Source organism: Mustela lutreola, chromosome 15 (assembly GCF_030435805.1).
Source record: "Mustela lutreola isolate mMusLut2 chromosome 15, mMusLut2.pri, whole genome shotgun sequence".
Taxonomy (NCBI): Eukaryota; Metazoa; Chordata; class Mammalia; order Carnivora; family Mustelidae; genus Mustela; species Mustela lutreola.
The window spans coordinates 15,783,842-15,801,355 of NC_081304.1; the positions used below are offsets into that span (position 1 = coordinate 15,783,842).

Genomic DNA, 17,514 nt, shown 5'->3' on the forward strand with positions numbered 1-17,514 from the left:
CCAACCCAAAATTTTCAACTTAACAAAAATACCATTAAAGAATAAAGCAAAGAGGCACCTGGGTGGCTCGGGCGGTTAAGTGCCCTACTCTTGATTTCAACTCAGGTCATGAACTCAGCGTTGTGAGGTGGAGCCCCAGGTTGTACTTCCCGCTCAGAGTGGAGCTTGCTTATGGTGCCCTCTCTCTCTTCCTCCCTCTCCCTCTGCCCCTCCCCACCTTAAAGAAAAGAATAAAGCAAAAAAACCAGCTATTTTAAAGCAGATGAAACGGGCAGACATCATTGGTAGAACCACACTAGAGGAATTTCAAAGGACATACGTTAGGAATATATTTATAATATCTTAGAAGAAAAAGGGTTCCAGATTAAAGGTCAGAGACACAAAAAGGAATGAAGAACAAAATGGTAAACACAGATTTACCTATGTAAATTAGGTTAAAATAACAGAGTACATAAACAGAGTCAATAATAATGTGAATCTTAAAAATATACATACAAAGAGTGGGTACATGACATTTCTTGAATTTATCAAAACCCATAGAATTGTGCAACACAAAGTATAAACCCTAATGTTAAACTATAGACTTTGGTTAATAGTAGCATAACAATATTGGTTCATCAGTTGTAACAAATCTACCACACTAATGTAAGATTTAATAATGGGGAAAAGTAGGGATGCCTGTCTGGCTCAGGCCATAGAGCATTAACTTTTAATCAATCTCTGGGTTATGAGTTCAAGCCCATGGTGGGTATGGATTACTTTAAAAAATAAATAAATAAAATAGTGGGCAGAATCTAGAGAGGCAGGGAGGAAGTATATGAGAACTTGGTACTATCTGCTCAATTTTCTATGAACCTAAAACTGTTCTAAAAAATAAAGTTTATTAACTAAAAATATGTGTGTCATTAAATATGCAATAGCATGTGAGTTGGAAGAGAAATAATGGAATTAAATCTTCAAGCCCCTTGTACTGACAAAGAATAGGACTGGGTGGTTCAGTGGGTTAAAGCCTCTGCCTTCGGGATCCCAGGGTCCTGGGATCGAGCCAAGCAGCAGGGAGCCTGCTTCCTCCATTTCTCTCTGCCTGCCTCTCTGCCTACTTGTGATCTTTCTCTGTGTCAAATAAATAAATAAAATCTTTAAAAAAAAAAAAAAAAAGAATAGGTCAAAGGTGCTGATTAACATTAATCTTTGACAACAGATAATATATTGTAATTTCTGTGGTAACCAGTAAAAGAGTAAAACTTTCAAAGCAGAAGATGGAAAAATGGAATGTTAAAAATAAATAATAGGATAACTGACAAAAATCTGAAAGCAGGGAAAGAAAAAGTATTAAGGGCTTATTTCTTTACCTCTCACAGTAGAAAGCTAATCAAAAAATGAAAAAAAAAATCATTTCAAAAGAAGGTAAAAAAGGCTTAAGGTTTAAAAAGAGGTGCCTGGGTGGCTCAGTGGGTTAATAAGCCTCTGCCTTCGGCTCAGGTTATGATCTTAGGATCCTGGGATCGAGCCCCACATTGGGCTCTCTGCTTGGTGGGGAGCCTGCTTCCCCCTTTCTCTCTGCCTGCCTCTCTGCCTACTTGTGATCTCTCTGTCAAAAAACAAAAACAAAATAAAAACAAAAAAAGCTTCAGAAAGACTTATAAAAAGACACCAGTAAGATTTAAGCCTAAATATGTCATTGCATTAAATGTAAATGAACCAAACCTTCTAACTGAAGGACAAAAATTTTTAGACTGGAGTAAAAGGATAAGCTAGAGCAGCCAGAACAGATCATGCCGACATGGATGACAACTAACTCTACTTTCATCTTCTCAATACTCTTTTCCATTCAACAAAAACTTATTCAATGTACACAACGTGTTAAGCACTTCAACAGAGATAAAGATATCATACATGTTCCCAAGGAGACTAATAAGGGAAACAAATAGTATGTTACAATAAAAGGAGGTTATCAAGTACCAATAAAATAATGCAACTAGAATAGTGCAGGTATCTAGAAAAGCTATAAAGATGACATATCTAGATTATGCTTTGAAGAAAAAGCTGAAAGTTCATCAGGCAAATAAAAGAGGAAAGGTAAAGGAGAAAGTATGAGCCTGTCTGCTAACATTACAGGTTAGGAGATCAGTCACGGTTTATGGGAACAGAGCACAGAAGAGGGAGAGAAGACAACCAATGAAGTTGAAAAATTAGGGTAGGAGTTTTAGTTCTATCCAACAGGGCAACGGGAGCCTTTAAACCAAGAGAGTAAAACAATAATGCTGGTACTTTTAAAAATCTTTTTTTTTTAATTTTTTTTTTTTAATTTTAGAGAGAGTGCATGAATGGGTGGGGGGAGGCGTAAAGGGAGAGAATCCTCAAGCACACTCCCAGCTGAGTGCAGAGCTCCAGGGGAGGCTCAATCCCACCACCCCTGAGACCATGACCTGAGCCAAAACCAAGAGTTAGAAACTTAACCTACTAAGCCACCCAGGCACCCCTATTTTTAGAAATCTAACTGGGAACAGTTTACAGAGAGATATATAGGATAGGAGTGTGAATGAGGAAGGACTGAGAAAGTAGCAGTCAGGACAGACAACTGCTTGAGAAATTTCAGAGAAAGTAGAGACATGAGTTGATATTTGACTACATGTGAAAATGAGAGGAAAATTAAACAAATACTAAGTTAATGAAAGGGTGAAGACAACATAAAGCCAAACATAATAATAAATTTAACAGTGCCTTAAAATTCAATGGTGTTAAGTGCAGACTATCTCTTAGAATTTATGCTTATTGAGCACTGTCTAACTATGAATTAAATATAAAACACCAAAACGTGTATTTTTTTAAATTACTGGATTGGTATGTATAATAGCTAACACTAGATATCCATAACTAACACCGTTTTTTTTAAGAGTTGGGCAGAGGGAGAATCTTTTTTTTTTTTTAAAGAGAGAGGAGGGCCCACAAACATGGCGGGGGGGGGGGGGGTTGGAGCAGGGTAGATGGAGAGAGAGAAGCAGATTCCCCTCTTAGCAGAGGACCCTGGGATCATGACCTGAGCTGAAGGCAGATGCTTATTAGCTGACTGAGCCACCCAGGTGCCTGAGAGGGAGAATCTTAAGCAGGCTCCACACCTAGTGCAGAGCGTAATGTGGGGTTCAATCTCATGACCCTGAGATCATGACCTCAGCTGAAATTAAGAATCAGGGACTTAACTGAGCCACCCAGAAGCCCCTATAAATAATACCTTATAATTGATCCAATTAACTAAAGGACAGGAGAAAAAGTGTAAGTTGGTTAAACATCTTTTCAGAAGTCAAATTTGATCGTTTAAAATGATCACGTATCAGAAAAAATAAAAATAAAAATTTTAAATAAAGTGATCATGAGGTGCCTGGGTGGCCAGTTGGTTAAACATATGATGCATGATTTCAGCTCAGGTCACGATCTCGGGGTCATGAGATTAAGCCCCATTTGGGGCTCTCTGCTCAGCGTGGGTTCTGCTTGAGATTCTCTCCCTCTGCCTCAGCCCCTCCCGCTGCTCACATGTGCACACTCTCTCTGAAAATAAATAGGGAAAATCTTTATTTAAAAAAAAAAAGTGGGGGAGCCTGGGTGGCTCAGTGGGTTAAGCCGCTGCCTTCGGCTCAGGTCATGATCCCAGGGTCCTGGGATCGAGCCCGGCATCGGGCTCTCTGCTCAGCAGGGAGCCTGCTTCCTCCTCTCTCTCTGCCTGCCTCTCTGCCTGCTTGTGATCTCTCTCTGTCAAATAAATAAATAAAATCTTAAAAAAAAAAAAAAAGTGGTCATTTAACACAAATTTGCAGAAGGTAGAAAAATAGATCATTTTTCTTTAAGACATCAAAAATCTACTATGTGATACTAGAAGTATTTGGTCTTACTTCAGGCTCTATAAAGTGAAGATTTTTATTGTGCCAAAAGAGACTGTCCCACTTTCATGGCTTCTCATTTTGTTCTTTTCAATACCATCACATACTACCTAATCTTTTTTATTCAATACAAATGAAACTAATAACAATCGAAACAGCAGACTGCAATGGGGAATCTAAAAAAATACACCTTAAACATTTTCTTTGAACTTCAAACCTATAAATGTATATTCTGTTGCCAGTCTTTGGATGCAGGCCTTCTGAGTTATAGATCCACTGACTACAGCTCCAGTCCCACACAAACCACACCCAAAATGCATTGTCCAAATTTCTAGTTTCAATTTCTTTAAAAGTGAAGCAAGACTTAAAAGATGCTTGTCAAGGATCTAAATGAAGAATTCTCCCAGCTTACAAAATTAAAAAAATATATGTAAACATTTAAAGGTATCTCCTTGTTGGCTCACCTCTTACAGTCTTTCCAAGGCAGTTAACTTAGTTTTCAGAGAATTAAGAATTCTCATATTTTACAGTTACATTTCTTAGGGTTAGGAAATTTTACATTAAATTATATAATTATAATGCAAGTGCAAGTTGTCATAATGCAACCCTTTCTAAGTCTGTAATTCAACCAGTGGGCATCGGTATGTCTTACAAAAAGACAACACAATTTATTAAGACTAGCATCCCTGTTACAAAAGATTTAAATTCACTTCTTATTGCTCTTACTGTACTTGGAACAATACCTGGCACACAGTAAGTACTACTTAAGTATTTGCTACTATATTAGCATTAAAACTTAACTAGCTACAGGGGTGCCTGGCTGGCTCAATAGAAGAGATGTGACTCTTGATCTCAAGGTCATGAGTTTGAGCTCCACATTGAGTAGAGATTTAAATAAACAAACAAACTTAAACAAACAAACTACAGGGGCCTGGATGGCTGTCAGTAAGTGTCCAACTCTTGATTTCAGCTCAGGTCATGATCTCAGGGTCTTGAGAACCAGACCCGCATCAGTTTCTACGCACAGCATGGAGTCTGCTTGAAGATTCTCTCCCTCAACCCATTCCCAACTCTCACATGCTCTTTAAACAAACAAATAAATCCTAAAAACAACAACAACAAAATCCACTAAACTAAACTAGCTACAAAGTCCATGCAATGGTGTAATTCTACCTACTTTACACAGCCCCTGGAGTCACAGAGATGACCTGTACTTTGTCAAAATGGGGCTCCTGGCTGGCTCAGTCAGTGGAGCATGCGACTCTTGATCCTGGGGTTGTGACTTCGAGCCCCATGTTGATTAGAGAGATTACTTTAAAAAATAAAATGTTAGGGCGCCTGGGTGGCTCAGTGGGTTGAGCCTCTGCCTTCAGCTCGGGTCATGGTCTCAGGGTCCTGGGATTGAGGCCCGCTTCGGGCTCTCTGCTCAGCGGGGAGCTTGCTTCCTCCTCTCTCTGCCTGTCTCTCCGCCTATTTGCAATCTCTCTCTGTCAAATAAATAAATAAAATCTTTTAAAAAAATAAAATAAAATGTTAAAAAAGCGAGAGAAACAGCAGAGTAGGGAAGAGAAACTGCAATAGGTCCTCACTGAAAACACATGAATACAAGGCAGACAGTTTCACATAACTACACGTGGATTATCCAGTACTTAAGGGAGGAGATCTTAAAGAAAGAAGTAGGCTAGCTCATATACCAGGTCAATAAGAAATGAAAAAGTAGGTTCACAGCCCAATTTAACCTCATCACCTCAAAAATGCTAAGAAGATGGTTACATGTCCTCCTAAAAAGTGGCACTAGATAGAGAAGGAAAGCCAGCTGTATTTTCTCAGGAGATATTAATTAGGCTAATTTCCTCCCACTAATGACAGAAAACACCAATCTCTTAAAAAAAAAATCCATGCAGTGCACCCCAAGGCACAAAACAAATCTTTTGGTTTACCGATTATGAATTAAAAACGCTAACAGAAACTGAATGCATATAAATGCAATATGCAAAAAAAATTTTTAATTTGTGGATTAAAATCCTAGACATCAGTGAAGAGCGACTGCAACATAAATGATAAATGTGGTGGCTTTACCATTTTGTTTTCACCTGAGTTTTGTGATGCAGATCTAGTTTGCAGGTGTAAAAAAACTTGAAGCGACATGATGGAAGATCTATTAGCAACCAGAAGTTCAAACACCACAGCTACTTAAAACACTCTTGTCCATTAGGAAAGAATCCACAGTGGCACTAACTTTCTTCCTTCTATGGACATCAAAAAGTCCTGAAAATGGTTTGAATAGTTAGGAGAAACTCAAGAGACAGCCCCTGAGGGCTACAGCAGTCCCACTAGATGGCACTATCACAGGACAGTCACTCGGTTCTCCCATTTAGAGCAAGGGCTAAAAGCTCTCTTGATCTTTGCGAAACTGAAAACTATTAATTCAATGACATCCTCGTTGGGAAATTATGACCCATAATGAGGAATTCAAAACTAGGAGGAGTTTTCTCTCAAAGCACCTTTTCTCCCAGTAGCATGGCCTCCTCCTCCCCAGTCCTATTTCAAATCAGTGGTCTGATACCATGTCTTATAGGCAAAGGAAGTCTCACAAAATGGAGATTTCTTTTTCTTCTTCTTAACTTCAAGCTACAGAAAAATTTACTTGCTCCCCCCACCCCCTGGAGATTCTTTGCTATGGAAAAAAAAAAAAAAATCAATCTTGGTCCTTGTACATTTACTGTCATCAATATACTTACTATGACTAAAAATATCGATATAACATGCAATCAGGGGCATTAAAACATGTGGGATATAAATAAATTTCTTTTATAAGAGGAAAAACTTCCTTTAAACAGGCAGATTAAGTTTCCTGACACCTTAATTACATGACTTTAACGTGGGCCTGGGCAGCAAGATTCACAATGTCCATTATCCCCATCACTTATGCCCTACTCCATCAAAAAGTATACCTACATATAGCTATCATGACCTTAAAAACTGAAGAAAAGAAAGGCATACTAATGACAAAACCCAATGAATTTAAACAACATACAATTTGAATACAAACTTACTTTTATTCCATAGGTGATCACTTGAACAGACAGATTTGGATATGAACTTTCTGCTGAATTCCCAAATTAAAAGACACATCAAAAGTCATTATTAGATAATCAACTGAATCAGAGATCAATTTTATACTCAAATATACTGCTCACTTCCAGCTAAAGCTACTTCTCCTAGATCAGAGAACTCACGTTTATACATGTATCTTTAATATACAACAACAGTCACTACAGCCACTGCAAAGTACCACAAGTCAATTATTTAATAAAAGTGGCCAAAGAAACCAAGAACTACGAAATGTGGGGTGCCTGGGTGGCTCAGTGGGTTACGCCTCTGCCTTTGGTTCGGGTCATGATCTCAAGTTGCTGGGATCGAGCCCCACATCGGGCTCTCTGCTCAGCGGGGAACCTGCTTCCCCTCTCTCTGCCTGCCTCTCTGCCTACTTGTGATCTCGCTCTCTATCAAATGGATGAATAAAATCTTTAAAAATAATAATAACTACAAATGTGTAACAAATCCTGTGTTCCCACAGCACCTTATCACAGCTCTAATACAAATCTCACCAAAGTATCATTTCCCTCTCACTTTCACCACATCAGAGGATTGGAGGCACTGAGCTATCTATCGTTTCTGAAACCCTGCACAATGCCTAGTATACAGCAGGCACTCAATAGCTATTGAATGAATAAAAAAATTACCAAGCTATTCCAGCTCACTAAAACTATGAGACCCTCAAAGCAGCCAGTTTTTCCAACTAAACCTTGCCAACACCTTCTCCTTTAAGAAGCTGCTCACCAAAGCCTGAGACTAACATTTAGGTCACCCATAAGAAGTAAGATTTGCTGCAAAGCACAGACAGAAATCTATCGCATTAAGGCAAAGATCAAAAATTCCCAAGTCTCAAGGCCAAATAATGCAACAACCTCGGACTGGTGAAGCTTTTAAATAAAACATAACAAATATATGTTACATGTTGTATTAAAATCATAAATATATTGCACTAAAACCATCTTATGAAAGCAGAGGGGTGAACTACATGAGGACGCATAGGAAGCCATTACGCTGCTTAATTTAACCACCCATTAATGGGGCCTTGATCTTACTTTATGCTCCCAGTACAAAAATGAGCAAGTAGAAGGAAAAATAGGAGGAAGGAGAAGGCAGTCTAGCGGGTGCAGCCAAGAGTCTGTTGAACTGCAGATTGGGAGAACTGACAAACTTAACAGAAGCAGATTTTTCAAAACTCTAGCATATAACTATCCAAAAACAAAAACAAAAACCTGTAATGAATCTATGCCAGTTTCTTTCCATTAACAGCTTTTTTTTTTTTTTTTTTTTTGAATGACTGAGTTTTGGCAAAATATGGCACAAAATCCAGATATACAACCCCATCAGTTGTATATCAAGACCCATGGGAAACCTCTCCCATAATAGAGGGGAAAGAGAAGCATATACCCTCACTTAAAATCCCTTCAACACTGTTAGGTTAGTGGAATGACTGGTAGGATCTAAGAAAAGTTCACTGGAACCATGAGCTGATCTCCCCTGCAAATCTATCCATATGGCCCACCCAAACTCATCTCTAACTGATATCTAAATGTGTTTCAGTTAGACTATGAACAGTGTTCATGATCAGATTTTACTCACCTTACTAACACCAACTCCTGTAAACCTGGCCTCTAATAATTCCTGCCTTCGAGGGTCCAGGCTATGCAATTCTTCCATCATTTCTACTGAAAAAGACAAAGTAAGTTGTAAGACCATAAACACTAAAACATGAGATACCAATTTTTAAATACAATAAAATGCAGTAATTATTTCACTGAATGTTCACACACAGGCAAGCCTCAAGTAAATACAGCAATACAAAGAACAATACATTTAAAGTTCAAAATGGCTCAGAAGTCCTCTTCCAAGGGCTACTTATCCTTGTCTAGTTCTGATCTGATTTTAACAGAAAAAAACCTCAAACCCTTCATATACTCTCCATAAAAGTTGAGCAAGGACTAACTTGCAAAGTAACAACAAAAAAAATTCCTCCTACCAAGCTTTGAATTTAACTAAGTACTTCTGGATATTTGTTTCCCAAACCCAAAGGAACTAGTTCTTAAACTAAAAATATGAATCGCTATAATAATTTTAAAATAATGTAGCATGAATCAGAAGCTACAAATAACTTCAAATAACCCTATTATATTATATAGGTCCTTTCTCTGAAGAGCTCACAGGAGCTCATGAAAAAAGGAATTAATTATTTTAAATTTAATAGAGAACCCATGGTCAAACCATCAACCAGCATTCACTCAGGAAATTAGTAGAGCTCCATAACCATCCCTTTAGAAAATCTTTTTCTGACCACTCCCTGGAGCAGTAGGTTTCCCCAGACATCTGCTTTTAGCACTCCTTCCAAGCAGGGAAGGGCAGAAGGACACCATTTTTAAACTCCTTCCACGACCAATAAATGCACAGGCTACTTTCAGCAAATATGTCCATCCACTGCAAGAGATGAACTCTTGCAGAACCCACTGGAAACCTCTCTAGTATTAAAAGTGGAATAGGAGCATACACCATTACACAGACCCCCTTTGAACATATTACTAAACAGCGATCGGAACGATTGGCATGATTTAAAAGTTCACTGGGAACCTGAATTAAACATTCCCCTCTGCAATCTAACAACTCCACATTAACTGTAACAACCCCTACCAGTCCTCCAGTTTCATTTCCCTTCCTGGATTGAGAGCCTGGGGCAAAGGGGAATGAAAGAGTGACAAATTAAAGTTTCACCCTCACAAACAAGTGCAGGTTAGCGAGGGAATAAAGAAATTCTCGAAAAAGGCAGAAAGGCATCTTTAAAAAAAAAAAAAAAAGAAAGAAAGAAAGGAAAAGGGGGATTGGGAGAGAGTCTTTTCCCCCTAAGTGGCCTTCCTCGCGTCTGGCCCTGCCCTAATCAAGGCCGGAATGGCAGAGGTTGCAGCTTCCCTCAAACCCTAGGGTCTCTCGGAACATTTCCTAAACCTCCATCCCCAGGCCTGGCCCGGAAAATGACGCCCCAGCGGTTATTCCATTTAATGTCAACTCATGTTAAGGAAATCTCCACTCTGTCTCATTCCAGCGGGGCCTTGGACTGGGATCCTCCCTGCAGCCCTCCCTACAGCCGGGAAGCAGAACCGATGGGGCCTGATCCCGGCGCCCCTCGCCTCCCGCCGGCTCCAAACTTTCCCCAACTCCAGGCCCACCTGTCACGGAGGGAGGGCGGGCCGGCTCTCGGGGGCGCCCGGGAGGCTGCCGGGGCCTGCAGCTGCCGGGGCGTCCCCTTCGCCCTGGCGGCCGCCGGCCCCACTCCCAGGCCGGGGCCGCTTGGGCCTCCCCCATCTTCAGCCCGGCCCCTCGGCGACCCGCAGCCCTCGGGGAGCCCCTCCCGCCTCAGCGCCGAGGAGCTGCGGCCCGGCGCCAGCCCCCGGGTGGGCCCGGGCCGCAGCCTTCTCAGCTGAGGGGGTCCCCCGGACGGTTAATGCCCCAGGCCCGGCGCCCACCCCCGCCCGGGGCTCAGCCTCTCACCTGCCGCCGCCGCCGCTCCACGCTCCTCCTGGGAGGGGCCCCGACCCGACCCGGCCGCGGACCGCTCTGCTCTCCCCCTGGGCAGGCCCGGGGCGGAGCCGGGGCCTCTCCTGAGCGCCGCAACCCCCCGCCCGGGCAGCCGCCGCCGGCGCCGGGCTCCACGAGAGGGCGGGCGGGGGAGGGGGGCCGCGGAGGCCGCAGATCCCCGGGCTCGCGTACAGAGCCAGGCGCCTGACGCGGGCCCGGGCCCGGGCGGCCGCGGGGGGCGCGGGACCGGCCTCCTGGCGCCGGACAAAGGCCAAGGGAGGCGCAGGAGGGCCCAGGCCGGGCCGGGAGGTGGGGGCCCGCTCGGCTGGGGGCCACTCGGGTGCGGCGCGGAGGGCGGGGGGGGGTCAGAACCGCTGGTGCCCGGGACCCGCCTCCGGCCCCTTAATCCGGATCGGTTCGGTCCGGATTAGTAGTGATCGGTGTAAACACACTAGTGAAACCGCGTGTTTCCTCGCGAGATTTGCACGGCTGGGAGGCGGGGGGGGGGTCCTGGGGGGGGTGGGGGAAGAGCCGACAGTGGGGGAGGAGGGGGAGGGGACGAGGAAGGTGGGGGGGTCCCCGCTGCCCCGGCGCCCCGCCTCCTCCAATCAGCGGCCAGGCTGGCGGGCAGGGGTTAACCAGGGGACCCCGCGTCGGCGGAGGAGGCCGCCGCCTCGCCGGGCGGCTGAGGGCGGACGCACGGGCGGCGCCGGCGACCGGCCGCTCGGAGCCCGACCAGGGCCGGAGTCCGGGAGCCCCCGCCGCCTTCCGTGGGCTACCGGCCCCCGCTCGCGGGACCGGCCCGGCCGAGGCGGTTGAGCCGGCGTCCTGGGCCGCGGACCGGCTGGAGGGGCCTCGCCGCCTGGGCCGGGCGCTCCCAGATCCGCCTCGCCGAACCCCGCTCCCGTCTAGTCCCACGTCTCCACGAGTTTGGGTGAGAACGGGGCTCGCTCTACCCGGGGATTGATCTTAGAGGAAGAAAGCCCGTGAGCCGGCGGACCCCGCCCGAACTTCCTCGGAGACGCCCAGTTAGTGAGTTCGCTGTGCCCACCGCGTTGGCTTCTCGCACGCCCCGCCACTCTCCAAAGGGACCGTCCGGCTCCCCAAACCCACACCAGCCGCCCTGGAAAGCGGACAGCCACTTTCCCTCCACATACCTGGCTGGCAGAGGGCGCCTCTAGGGACAAAAGGTGCCCTGGGATCAAGGCTGAGCCCCCACCCCCGCCGGGATGCTGCCCTCTGGAAGGGGGGGGCGCTACCCCAAAGGGACACCCGGGCACCCAAAGGGGAGGTTCTATTTCAACCTCTGACAAGAAAAAAAAAAAAACAAAACAAAAAAAAAAACACCAAAACCACGGCCCTCTTGGGTACTTAGCGGGACCTGCGGGTAAGTACTAGAATGGAAAATACGGGCCTGCCCTTCACAGAATGTCTGCTGAGGAATGAGAAATAGGAAGGGGTGAGCTCTTGTGCGCGGTAACCCCTGCAGCAAGGAGGGCCTCCTGCATAGGAGAAGCTCCCACTCTGATCACCCAGCACCAAATGGAAAAAAAAAGGAAAAAAAGCACATTCTCCACCGACCTCTAGGAGCCAGAACACTTGACTTCAATGCAAATACTCAACTTTGTATTTTGCTGTATCTCTTCCTTGATCAGGTGTGTGAAGATGATTTAAGGAATACAAGTAATTCACAAGGGGAAAATTCAGACAATGAACAACAGCCTTGAACTTTTCCAGGAGGTAGGCCAGTACTTCAAATGGAGTTTCTGCCCTTTTCTCTTATTTTTTCTTAATTCATGTTATATTAACAGAACACAGACTTGCCAAAAGGGCAGAGGATGGCAGTTTACTTTTTGTTCATTACTCGACCTTCCACACCCTTGGACCAATTCAGGCACTGTAGGAAAAAAAAAAAAAAAAATCCATTAAACCAAGAGTCACCTTGCCCCAGATCCCAGCCAGGTTGGAAAATGCACACACATATTTCCAAAGATAACAGTGTTTCAAGGGGGAGGGGAAGAGCCAACTGGGGGTAGAGAGTAAGGAAAAAGGCCAAGGTGGAGGGCTGTCAGGAGAGCCAGAGAACTGAGGAGCAGATAGAATACACAGGACTTGCCTTCCCCTCCAACACAAAAGACCAGCAAATGAGGCAAGCTCTTGGGTTACTGTGAATGATCAAGAAAGCAACTCCTTGGGGCACCTGAGTGGCTCAGTGGTTAAGCCTCTGCCTGGGGCTCAGGTCATGGTCTCAGGGTCCTGGGTTCCAGCCCCGAATCAGGCTCTCTGCTCAAGCGGGGAGCCTGCTTCCTCCTCTCTCTGCCTGCCTCTCTGCCTACTTGTGATCTCTGTCAAATAAATAAAATAAAATCTTTGGAAAAAAAAGAAATGAAAAGAAAGCAACCCCTTAAAGAGACACCAGAATGCCGAGGGAAAAGACTTTAAGAGAAGGAGCACTGGACAGAGAGTCAGAGCTGAGTTCCAGTCCAGCCGCTCCACAGACAAGCTGCATTGACCTATTACCCAACCTTCTCAAGCTTTGCCAACCTCATCTACGAAGGAAGGGTTTGGACTAGATTTACAAAGTCCTTTCCAGGTCTAAAAGGTTATGATTCCATTTTACGAGGTAATTGTCTCAAATAATCAGTGGAATACGGGGAAAAGTTATATTTTTAGTTTCAGTTTTCCTAGTGTGTTTTTTCTCTGTGTCAAAGAACTTACATTGTCATAGGTCTATTCACAGCCCCACTCTAGATTTAACACTCGTCCTAGTAGGAATTGCTTGTAGGAATTTAATGAATTTGCTTACCACAAAGATTGGGTGCTTCTATTTATATGCATTGTAGAAATGAAGATATCAAGTGTCGGGAACAAGGGAAAAGAACCTTACCCTTTCCCAGAGAAAGATGGGTAATTTCAAAATAAATTCTCTTGTCAGATGGTTCCTCTCACAATGTGATTGAACCTTGGGTTCATGAATCAGTTTGTTTAAAATGTGTTTGCTCACATGGCAACTACGTCAGACACAGCTTGTCATAGACTGGCAAATGGTGACATGCCCCATGCAAGGCCCCAATTCCCATTAGCTGTGGAAGGCTCAAACACAGATCCAACTAGAAGTTGTGCATGTTGATGATCTGCTCCTTCTTGTCTCCAGGGGAACGTATGACAGCTCCTCCAAGTTCATTTTCATAGTCACAGGGAAGACCATGGAGAGCTCGCTGGACATGCCTTAGTCTAGTCCTGGTGTTCCCCAAGGTGTGCTCTGGAAGCTTTGATAGGTTAATATGCTTTCAAGGGAGTAGCCACACATTGGTCCTTGGGAAACTCTTGGTTAAAGTGAAGTGGAATCTGTTATTCAGTACTACTTGCCCAAAACATGTAATAGGCATATGGCAGTTGGGTTGGGGAGGGGTGATGGAGGTTTTCAGTACTTTTCCATTTAATTTTGGAACCACCACTCTGGTTTTGATTGGTTGGCTGGTTGGTTGGTTGGTTGAGTGTAGTCATGGAAAAGGTGTTCTGAGACACTGGGGGAAACTGGTTTAACCTCCTTTTGCTTTTTGACCTGTACCACACTAATGATTGTCCAGCATCTCCTTGAATGTTTCATAATATCCACCATCTGCAAGCAAAAAGATCCTGGCATGTGATACTGAGCAGGTTGACAGTCTTAGTGTGATTGCACCTTTTCTTTTTCTTTTCTTTTTTTAAGATTTTATTTATTTATTTGACAGATCACAAGTAGGCAGAGGGGCAGGCAGAGGGAGAGGGAGAAGGAGGCTCCCCGCTGAGCAGAGAGCCTGATGCGGTACTCGATGCAGGGCTTGATCCCAGGACCCTGGGATCATGACCTGAGCCAAAGGCAGAGGCTTTAACCCACTGAGCCACCCAGGTGCCCCTGACTGCACCTTTTCTAAAAGGAGCCTGCAATGTGGTGGCTTAAGATGACAAACTAACTAGGCAGCATCCTTGATTTTAATCCATTCTGCCCCTTATCAGCTGTGTAGCCTTAAGCAAGGTATTTAAGTTCTCTGTGCCTCAAGTTTCTTTATCCACAAAATGGTGTTAAAATCTCCCAGGACTGTTGGCAGATTAAATGAGATCCCGAATGGTCCCCAAACTCCACATTTCTGCAAAGGATTTCTGTACATTTGTCATTAGACTGGTCTAAGGACACACAGTTTAACTTTGGGAGCCCAGCTGCCAGTGTACTGAGCTGTTTAGATGTTTTGTCTCATAACAGAAACAGGATAAAATAAAAGGAAAATGACTTGATATCTTCTTAATGAAAGCATTACATTTGTTGGGGGGGGGGGGGTGATGGGTGTGGGGAGTAGAGAAAAACAGGTCACCTGCCCAGTCTCTATGCTGTTCTTCCCCCACACCCAAGAATTGTGGGTTTCTCATCATATGAATAAATAAGAAATTGCTTGAAGGCAATATTTCCACTATAAATTGCACTAGATGGGACAGTGTAGAATCCTAAAGTATTTGTGACTGGACAGACTTAAGTTTCCAATCCTGACTCCACCTCTCAGGTTCCCCGTCTGAAAACGCCAGCACACCTAATTCCATGAGTTGCTTTAATGAAAACCGAAAACAGTGATGGGAAATGGCTTGTCGCCATGCCTGACCTACAGTAGGCGTTGAGTCGACGTTTTCTCTCTTCTCCCCATTCCTAACAAAAGGAGAAAGTGGTTGGTATCCGTGATCCTGCACGACAAGTTTTTAAAATCCAGATCCCAGCCTTTGTCAAAATCTGCCAGTCATTCTCCTGTCTCTGTGTTTGTCGTGGCCTCCTCCCGCCCAACTTGCTTCACAAACTTCTCTTGAGCAAGTGCCCTTGACACCGATTGCTTTATTTATCAAGTCATGCATTCTTCCCCACAGCGCGCTGACGGGCAGCGGGGAGCAATCTTCTTCTCCTGGAGAGTACCTCCCATTTCTAATGTCCTCTTCCAACTCCCTCCCTGAAAGTTATTTTTTTAATAAATGTCTTTTCCCTGCATTGTGTGTTCCTTCTTCTCAGCAGCTGAAATGCAACATAGAACAAAAGAGAGTAAGTGGACTTCAATGTAACAAGACCCTTCTTCCCTTAGCTACTAAAACCCCCCTATCGGTGGTGCTCAGGAAGAAAACTTCAAGTTGGAAAGAACAGCAAACATGGTATTTGTGGAAAGTGGCAAACGTATATTTTTAAAGTCTCAGTTCTGTTGGGTTTTAAAAAAAAATAGGTCTTCAAAGTTTATAATTTTTTAGTAACCTCTGTACCCTATGTGGGGCCGGAACTCAACCCCAAGATCAAGAGTTAGGTGCTCCCCTGACTGAGCCAGCCAGGTGGCCTAATGTTGGCTTTTTATATTAGGTTTAAGTCATCAACCTTCTGACACAGGGACACAGGTCATGAGGGAAAGGGAGCCGGAGCCCCAGGCCCATCGAGAGGAAACAAGGATCACCCAGCGCGGTGCAGGAGGCTTGGGAATGGCCAGCCCCTAAAGGCAAGTCAGAAGATGAGCCCTTTTCTGTACAGCCTCTGAGCTAAGAATGAGCTTTACAATTTTAAACTGTTGAAAGAAAATAGGAGGAGGAATAGGATGGCACATGAAAATTACATAAAATTCTAATTTTGACATCCATAAATAAAGTTCCATTAGAACACAGCCATACTCATCCTTTACATGTCTGTGGCTGCTTTTGCACCACAGATATAAAACAATAATTGTGACAGGCCAGTAAAACCTGAAATCTTTCCATCTGGTCCTTTACAGAAAGTCAGTCCACCTCGGCTCTGGGCCAAGGACTTCTCAAATTGTAAGGAACATATATAACCCCTGGGCATCTTGCTAAATGCAGGTTCTGGCTTTAAAAGTCTGGGATGGAGCCTGAGACTCTGCACATCCAGCAGCTCCCAGGTGATGCTCTTGCTACTAGTCTGCAGACCATATTGAATATCATGGCCTTGAAAGTCTTGTCCGTTTATGTTAATTTTTGTGAATGATTTCTACATAAGCCAATCTTAGAAAATATGAAAACTTTTGGGAGTGTAACCCAGGATAATAACCTCAAACAGATTTTCCAAGTTTCATCCCTATTTTGGCATCATGTAATGATGACCTGATGGCCGTGGAAATGGACTTACTGGCAACCTTGCTAGGGCCAAAGGGATTGCAGCCCCAACATTCCTGGGATGTGAGGCTCCCTTGTATTTGCCGTAAACTTACCATTCTGGCTCCAGAAAGACCCTTCTGAGTTCACCTTAACCAACTTATTCTTTTTTTTTTATTTTAAAGATTTTATTTATTTATTTGACAGAGAGAGATCACAAGTAGGCAGAGAGGCAGGCAGAGAGAGAGAGAGAGGGAAGCAGGCTCCCTGCTGAGCAGAGAGCCCGATGCGGGGCTCAATCCAGGGACCCCAAGATCATGACCTGAGCCGAAGGCAGCGGCTTAACCCACTGAGCCACCCAGGCGCCCTCCTTATCCAACTTATTCTTAAAGGAAAAAAAAAAATGATTTTATTTGAGAGAGGGAGAGAAAGAACATAAGGACGAGGGAGAAGAGGAGGCAGAAGCAGCAGACTCTCCACTGAGCAGGGAGCCTAATGTGGGACTCGATCCTAGGACCATGGGATCATGATAGGAGCTGAAGACAGCTGCTTAACTGACTGAGCCATCCAAATTATTCTTGATTTTTCCAATTTGAGGCAAGTCTCCTCTCTCAGCTTTTCCTTCAGGGACCAACACTTCTCAGAGCAACTGACCCTTGGAGAAACATCCAGGTTCAAATCCTAGCCCTTCTAACATGTTCTAAAACCTAAGGACACGCAAGTTCCAGTGCCTCCATTTTCCTACCTGTGCAGTGGAGATAAAGTATATAAAGCCACTGGATTTGTGGCAGGAGCTTCTAACCTGCAAGCATCTCAAAACTTCACATACCCCAAGCCCAAGCGTGCTCCTCCCCTGAGTGGACTCATTTTAGCAAATGTCAATTCCATTTTTTCATTA

At 44.3% G+C, this 17,514-nt stretch overlaps 1 protein-coding gene and 1 long non-coding RNA gene across 9 annotated transcripts in view; one reads left to right on the forward strand and one right to left on the reverse strand.

Moving 5' to 3' along the window:
- Window positions 1-10,982, reverse strand: part of TLK2 (tousled like kinase 2) — a 113,189-nt gene extending 102,207 nt beyond the window's left edge. For 3 of the 7 annotated variants that reach the window (XM_059149843.1, XM_059149840.1, XM_059149839.1), the window contains exons 1-2: window positions 10,163-10,313; window positions 8,571-8,653 (exon numbers count right to left, since the gene is read on the reverse strand). In XM_059149843.1, the coding sequence (XP_059005826.1) occupies window positions 8,571-8,653; window positions 10,163-10,298 (219 nt within the window). In that variant the 5' untranslated portion in view covers window positions 10,299-10,313. Of the gene's footprint in view, window positions 1-8,570; window positions 8,657-10,162; window positions 10,314-10,484 lie in introns of those variants that run through there. The other 4 variants (XM_059149842.1, XM_059149841.1, XM_059149846.1 and 1 more) reach the window with 4 other exon arrangements.
- An 84-nt stretch (window positions 10,983-11,066) lies between these two features.
- On the forward strand, window positions 11,067-15,519 carry LOC131816822 (uncharacterized). 2 transcript variants are annotated; one of them, XR_009348196.1, is made up of 3 exons: window positions 11,067-11,543; window positions 12,167-12,251; window positions 15,050-15,519. It is a non-coding gene; the product is annotated as an uncharacterized LOC131816822 (long non-coding RNA). The 2 variants fall into 2 exon arrangements; XR_009348197.1 differs by having other exon boundaries at window positions 11,070-11,445.
- The last annotated feature ends 1,995 nt before the right edge of the window (window positions 15,520-17,514 follow it).